Here is an 8184-nt window from a genome sequence, read left to right on the forward strand (position 1 = left end):
AATTAAAAAAAAAAACTGCTCTGTACTTAAATGAAATGGTCAACACAACACTCCACGATACTACATCTTTATTTTTATTTCTCAGCCACGATGCTTATTTCATTACAATATTATTTCTTTATATATTCATTATCAATCCATGTGAGGTGGCACTGATATTCTCTTTCATTTTAGGATGGTCCGTGCACTTTCGTTTATATTTCATCCCTCTGTGAAGAAGAAAACAGGTAAAACGTTGTTTTAGCACGACACAAGCACAAAATCGTGCACTTTTTAAAGAGATGTATCATATTCTGCGAGCAATGCAGAATCCATGGTCAGTTTGCTTATAATTTAGTTTACTAGTACTAAGTTCAGTTGCGACATTTGCACTGGGAAATTCAACTAATTTAAAATATTCTTACTTGGAACTCCTACGAAGCAATGGGGGACACCGTGACCAAAGTTTTCGTCAAAACAACAACCTTTTCCTTCGCACTCACTCCTGCTTATTCCCGGGAAGCCGCAATCTTTCCTATTTTGGGGAAGGATGCCGTGACATCTGTGGTCTGTTAAGAGAAACAAAATGCAGTTAAGGACAATGCCTATGCATGCTAGGTATTTGTACAGTCTTGGCTGATTTCATGGGACTATCGATATCTGACTTCTCCTACTGTTTCTACAAAAAAAGTTGAAAATATTTCAATTTTTCTAAACAGTGATGAAACCACCAGTGCAAGTTTTGGAGAACGACTGATGTCCTGGAAACAACCATCTGTAGTGGCGAGTGTTTTCACAATTTTTTAGTTCGCGTTGTCAGAAACTTCTACGAATGTTTCAGTAACTCTGTAGCAAAAATGAGTGGGAAAATAATTTATACTTCTTTTAGAAAATACTGCCAGCAAAAGAAAGGAAAAATCATTTGTTTATTTCGATAATCAAACTGTTGATAATTATTAGAGGATATTGAGGAAAATATGGGGATTTATTGGTGGCGAGCAGATCATTGTTTTCTTATCATTCCATTCCTGACCAAGTTTGTTTTCCTATTTAAATCACTCTCTGACAGCCCAGCGAAGCGATCTGCCATTTTTCGCAAAAGAGCGTGGTTACAATTACACCGGAGCAGAATATTAGTTGCAGCGAAGTACATAGGTTACGCATGAGCAGACCATTATTCAGAGGCATTTGTTTGCAGGTATCTTGGTAGGCTAAACGGCAATAAAAAGAAGAAAACGATGCATCGAACAAATATTTAACAATAACTGTCTAATCTCTTGCGCGCTGATTGGCTTAATTTTATCATCACTAAGAGTACAAACAGTTAAAATTTTAATTTATGCAAGCTTTCAAGTTCAACTTTCAGCTGTGAAACTGTCAACTTTTTAATCAATGGACTTTTGTAAGTAGCCAATCAAAAAGCATGAAAAGCTATTGACAATGTTCGCGTCATTTTGAATAAGATTCACTTATCTTTGTTTACGGCAAGTTTACGATGTCTTTTCCCCTCATTTATTCCCGGCATTTGATGGGGTCTTGTTATTGTAAAAAATAAATTGACGTCAGTTTTTTATGCGTCTGTCTTCTTATTAATGATAAATTTCCTCATAAAATTGTCAAAGTTTACTACGGAACCACTCGCCCGAGGCTCGTAGTTCCACAGCCACTTTGACAATGTTATGAAACAATTTATCATAAATAAGAGGACAGATGCATAAAAAACTGACGTCAGTTTGTTAAATAAATTATCCTTGCTCGCGCTTCAGTTACGTCTACAGGTCGTGCTATTGTAGCTTTGTTTTTCTTTCGAGTTATAGCTACGGCTTTTGGCGAAATAGTGGTGATAATTAAAAGGTAGATCTAAGAAGAGTTTGCATAAAGAACTATAAGAAACTATGGTAATATGGTTTTCCTACCTGAAGGATAAAAACACCAATAGATGTGGCCACCATACTGTTGACTGTCGAAACAGCAGCCCCGTTCAGCACAGTTGTGGTGGTCTATCCCAAGCCATCCACAGTCCGTCCGGCTGGTGGGTGGAATACTTGAGCAGACAGGATCAGCTAAATTAAAGAGAAATATTACAAGGACGACTTCAAATGTGCGCCATTAGGTGAACGGATATGAGAATAGTGAAAATTGCTAAACTGACCTATAAATGAAAACGTTTCTGCGTCAAAATATTATTAATATTTTTTTTATCAAAAAAAGAAAAGAAAAAAAAAAAAAACTAGAAAATACCAAATTTGGGGACAAACCTAATTCACAACGTAAAGTTTCCATAGCAACATCGAATTTTATTTTCATCACTATAAATTGCAGATAAAGTCAAAAAGTTCTCTGGTAGAGTGGATCCCGTTTTAAGGAGACCCTTTACACACATAAGCACTTTTTCATGTGTGTCAACTCTAAATTGTCTGAACCCTGCTAGGAAATGAGAGCTTTCTCAGTCAACTATACGATTTTATTAAAGTCAAGAGCTATTTCAAACCATCACATTGTCGAGTATAGATTAAAAAGAAAAAAAAATGATACATCGAGACATTTGACCTTTTGAATGAGCTCCAGGTTTCTCGAATATCACCTTAAGTAACTTTAAGAGCCCAGTTAAGGAAAAAATACATCATCCCGTTACTTCTACGTACATTGTATGTCCTTGACGTTTATTTTTTTCTGAGAGCTCGCTTAATGCTGGTAGCCTGATCATAGGGAAATTTTGCGTGTCTTTTAGGTATCCGTACTAACAACGTACCACTAGTAATGAACAATAAATTCAAACTAAGGGAAATTACTTGAGGTCTACACGCGAAAATTCGCCAGTTTTGGTAGCGTCACGTGACGCGCTTAGACCAACCACTCCCAAATAAACAATTCAATTTTAAAATTCGTATCATTATAATCCGCTAGATTACATCACATGACTCCTAGCCCTCGCTGATAAGGAACTAGTCCCATCATCTCAGCCAAAATCACAAATAGTTAGTCACTTAAATTGACACTTACAAACAACAGACGGCGGGAAAGCTGTGCAAATCTTGCCTGTTTTCTTAGAATTTTTGTTGTCGACGATTTCAATGGCTCTTATTGTCACTGTGCTCTTGTGGATTTTGCAACTGCAGTCCGTTACTCCAACACCTCCTGTTTTAAATAGCACAATAGAGCAGAGACTGAACATAGCAAAATCAAATGCTGGGCTGGTTCCGACGAACATGCTGCTATCAAACTTCTTTGTGTGCCCATCCCACTTGAAATTTAGGCTTATAAAGCTTGGCTACGGAATAAAACGAGATAAAATCAAGTTAAAATATATACGTGGCAAGAGAACATGGTGCGTATTTTACAACCTGATGCGAACGAACTAAGTAATTAGTTATCAGAATTATGTTACTCCCTTTATCATTATGTCGTTTCACAGTATGGAATAAGATAAATTATTTTGGAAGAAAACCGAAGAGTTTTCGACTGCATACCACCAGCGCTCAGTGTTCAAACAAAGGTAGAGACTATCGTGCCTTAATTGATAAATACTCACGTAAAATTGTGATTTTTTTTTACGACAAGCATATGCATTTACAAATTTTTCAGATTATTACGCTGAAATACTCCTATAAAAGACTACAGTTTATATAATAGAGGCAGTTACACATACATTGATATTGACCTCTGTGTTATACGTGTAGGAATTGGGCTTGAAGGTTATGTCTTTTATTGTATTTTGGCCTTTCAGTTGTTCGAGGTAAAACTGGTACCAGTTGTGGAATCCTGAGTACGCTTTCTTCTTCAGCTTTTCACCTTGGAAAAGTAAGAGTTGAATTACGGCAAATTTTTTTAGCTGTCCTGTCTCAGTAAGTAATCACTACCTTAGATTTAAAAAATAAGTTAAGACGGCTGATCACGATGCTTCAGACTACTTATGAAATAGATTTCACTAACAATTATGGGCTGGATGGTGAGTAGACAGTGGTTATTGTTGGTTACGATTATATTATTGAGTAAACAACAAGCAATAAAAAGTTAGCTGTCTGTCAACTGCCATTTTTTGCACAGCTAGCCACCCTCTCAGGCGCAGTCGACGAATCAAAAGAATGGGTTTTCAAATTTTGCTACAATGTTTCTCTCTAACTCTTCCCTTCAGTTAGGAAGTACTTTTGTCCTTGAAGTTGCAAAAGGTGTGTGCCGCATGCGCAAGGGTTCTTAAGTTTCTATTTAATTACGTTCGCATTCAATAACATTTCCCACTCAGATATATTTCAAATTTTTGCTGCAGTTAGACAAAACATCGCTTGTCAAATAACTTTGTCAGTTTAAAATCCGGGGTGGTGCTGCAGCTGCATAATACGAAATTAACACTAGCCTTGAAATAGATATTTTCCAGAAACTTGGTGTGATGACATCACCAGCCACGTGACAATTTCTAAATGTGCATATCATGTCAGAGGACATAAATTGTGCAATTTGAAAGCACTTTCAATATTTCAGAGGTTAATGTTATAGAACATTTAAAAATGCCCAGGCAACGTCTGTCATCTCACAATTAAAAGGGGGCTATTCGTCTTAGGGTAAAAAGTGGAAGACTAGAAGGAAAGGTATATGTTTTCTTGGTTAGAACGTACAGAAACTTAAAGTTGCGAGTTGGTAAATATAATTGAATTTAATTTATTGGTTAGAACTTTACAGTAGAAATGAAAGCCGGAAAAATAAACATACCAAACCACAATGATAAAAATATACACTCTATACAGATACTTTTTGCCACTTTGTGGTCGTTATGTCGCTGGTCACGTGATTGGAACGTGCTTTTTTCCAACGTGCCTTACTCTTTAATTGTCTAATTCATGATCAATGAAGATCTTCGTCGCGACATCCTTGACCAAGAGCTACTCTGAATCTTTGAAAGCAGGGTCTAGATTAACAAAATTACAACTGTTGACCACAGCACCTACCAATGAATACATGTTGAAAGCCTTTGCCGGGTTTGTTAGGAGAAAGAGGTTCAAACCACATCTTCCATAAAGTGTCGATAAAAGCTTTCCGATCCTTTTAAAAAACAAAACGCAACGAAATTATTAGAGAAATAATGTTATCCTCAACGGCGGTAAATTGGCTTACCAGTAAGTTTGTTTACGCAACTTTGTCATTGAATTGGCTGACATGCCGTCTACAAACCATCGCAAAAAATCTAACGAGCGAACGAGCGAGTAACTCAGATACTAGAAAAAGAAAGATGTATTAAAGAGCAGATTTATTCCGAACTACTTTCTCGCGAACAGAGCTTTCACACTGAAACAATTGGTTTAATACAACATACGACTTGAACCTCACCAAAACGGATCTTTTTGACCTTTTCAGTGTAGCTACCAAAGGACAACTATTCCAGTTCAATGGACTCCCCCACGAGCCAGAGCTAACCGGAAGCTCAAAAATTCGCCAGGTCCGGTTGCTATTGGGTGATGTCATTTATCTGTTAGGTTGCTGTCATCGCAAGACTTTTGCGGTTCTATATGTGGTTAGCGATAATTTCTTTCAGTGAGAGTAATTGTGTACAAAAGTAACCTGTTTATTTTCAGATATGATCTGGCCACATAGTTGATATTTTATAATAAATTTTCATAACTTGGGAATATTGCGCGGTCATATATAAAAAAAAGACTTCGACTTCGAATGAACCCGTCATCGGTCGTTGAAAACGGACACAAAACGAGATGTGCCTCTGAGTTAGAAGATATGGTGTCTCTCTGACGCATTTGTGCGAAATTGAGCCAGTTTCCAATCGAATTGGCCTTGAGGAGTTAAAGAAGGCGCGAGGGTTTTCGTTTCACGGGAAGGGAAACAAAGGAGCTGCCCTGACTATACATTGGAATGGTTTTCGCTTAAACCATAAAACAGTTGTTGAAAACCAAACGAAACCGCCAGCCAGAATTGATTTATACATAAATTCATTCACCCAAGAACGACGGAGAGAACCAGAAAGTGTTTTCAGCTTGCGCTGCCCGTGATCAACCTCCCAGAGCATTGAATCAAGACAACAGCTTCAAAACTCAACAAGTCAAACGCACCAAGTTAAGTCTTCCGATTAATATTTTATTTATATCATAATTTACACCCATTGTCATGCTTTTAGATTGTATGGGGACTAGATAGCTACTAAAATGTTAAATCACTATTTTCATTCGTGGGTTAGACCCTAGACTGAAGTCCATGGTACACCAGTTTTCTGAAAGAAGAATCCAGATATATAATGGTAATTGAACTGAGTGGAGTGCAATTTGGTCTGAAATCATACGCGTGATTTCAAAATCGAACGAGCGCGCAGCGCGAGTTCGATTTGAAATCACATGTATGATTTCAGATCAAAATTGCACGACGTGAAGTTCAATTGCCACTTTATTAGATCCATTTTGAAATCGCACAATTTTATCGCCTTAATTTTTAGACTTTTGGTGAATTGTTCCAGTAGCCGGTTTGTTAAAAAAAAAAAGCGGAACCGGAAACGCCTTTACGTCTCATTTAGTATGCAAAACGATGTCATGTGACGAAAACTCATCCGAGCATGACAAAGAAACAAGCGGTTTTGAAGTCAGAATGAAAATAGTCTGCTTCAGGTATAAAAGTTCAATTCTCGTCGGTTGAATCAGTGATGGAAGGTATTTCTTTCTTCTGTGGTTGAGGCTGAGACTTTTCATTGTCTTTGGAGAAGGAATTTGAAGGTGCATCCTGCGTAATTCTGCGATGGATTTCTTTTGAGTTGTGAAACTCCCTCGAGTGCACGATGCCCAGTGGATGGTACGTTTTTTTTCTTTCATACCGTTTAATGGCATGATTTTAAGGGAGTCCAGCTCGTTATCATCTCCGTTTCTTTTTGTGACCTCGGCGAAGGACTCAATACTCAGGACCTTGTCAAGTTCTTGCGGCGCCATTTGTTTCAAGATATTTCCAAGATGGCGGGACTAACACCAGCTTCGTAAGACGTTCATTCATTCACTGTTTTGTGGAGCGGAGCGTATTTTGACTATGTTTATTCACAGCGACAGAGTTGAGCTCTTTTGTTGCTTCGCTTGAAACTACCAGAAACCTGGAAACATCTACCTTGTTGAGATGGCCCTGAATTTGTTGTTGTGTGGTTTTCGTTTGTTTATGTTTTTACTGGACTCGGTATCATACGGATTTTGAGCAGATGTTGAAGAAAAATCGCCAAAATATTCGTCAAAATGGACACTGAAAGTTGGAAACTTCCATTAAAGTTGGTGTTCAGCCTGAAGGAGCTGATAATCGTCATTTAGAAACTGTAATTAATTACATTCGTCAAGTTTTTTGGAAAAAAAAAACACAATAACAACAAAGTTTTGGCAATACTAGTTGCTAAATTCTCCACACAATGGCTTTGTGCCTTTCATTTTCCTGAAATTTTATTGTTTACTTTAAACTAATATTGAAATCTGATTTGTTGTTTTGTTTTACTGTCCCATTCTCAATGGCTGAGAAAAAGATGCGATTTAGAGCAAAAAATAGTGCGATTCGTGAATAAATCGCACCATTGAGAGCCAATCAGATTGCAAGGATAGCCAGTGATTTCAAAATGGATTTAATAAATAGGAAAATCACCATGTAGCCACATATTATAAATCCGCTCTGGCTTTCCCACGCAAACGTCCTCGCAGTATTTCTACGTTACCAAGTGCTACAGGATATTTTACAAAAACCACATAACTTTTCAGTAATGCGTGACACTATAGGAAACAAAAACAACAACAAAATCGTCAATTTTTCCTCGCTCGTTCATATCATACGAACATGTGACATATCCTTTTCTGGTTCATCCAAGCTGAAGTCCATGCAATACAGTTGCTGAGCGCTTCGGGATATGTAACAAAATCGTCAGAGTGATTTTTCCGTCGTTCGTGACATTATAGCTAGGAACATGTTACATATCCTTTTCTGGTTCATCCAGGCTGAAGTCCATGCAATACAGTTGCTGAGCGCTTCGGGATACGTAACAAAATCGTGATGTTGATTTTTTCCGTTGTACGTGACATTATAGGAATCTGTTACTTATCCTTTTCTGGTTCACCCAGGCTGAAGTCCATGCAATACAATTGCTGAGCGCTTCGGGATATGTAAAAAATCGTCATAGTGATTTTTCCGCCGTACTTGACATTATAGGAACATGTTACATATCCTTTTCTGGTTCACGCAGGCTGAAGTCCA

General features: G+C 37.6%; 1 protein-coding gene across 1 annotated transcript; it reads right to left on the minus strand.

The window, feature by feature from the left end:
- Positions 1-53: 53 nt before the first annotated feature.
- On the minus strand, positions 54-5111 carry LOC149111737 (uridylate-specific endoribonuclease-like). Its single transcript, XM_089289228.1, has 5 exons — positions 4923-5111; positions 3641-3771; positions 1896-3250; positions 405-548; positions 54-209 (listed from the first exon to the last, which is right to left on the minus strand). The coding sequence occupies exons 1-3, from the start codon at positions 4981-4983 to the stop codon at positions 2963-2965; spliced, it is 480 nt and encodes a 159-aa protein (XP_089145354.1). The 5' UTR covers positions 4984-5111; the 3' UTR covers positions 54-209; positions 405-548; positions 1896-2962.
- Between the last annotated feature and the right edge of the window lie 3073 nt (positions 5112-8184).

Source organism: Orbicella faveolata, unplaced genomic scaffold (assembly GCF_042242905.1).
Source record: "Orbicella faveolata isolate gen_17 unplaced genomic scaffold, um_ofav_v1 contig_2, whole genome shotgun sequence".
NCBI classification, from domain to species: domain Eukaryota; kingdom Metazoa; phylum Cnidaria; class Anthozoa; order Scleractinia; family Merulinidae; genus Orbicella; species Orbicella faveolata.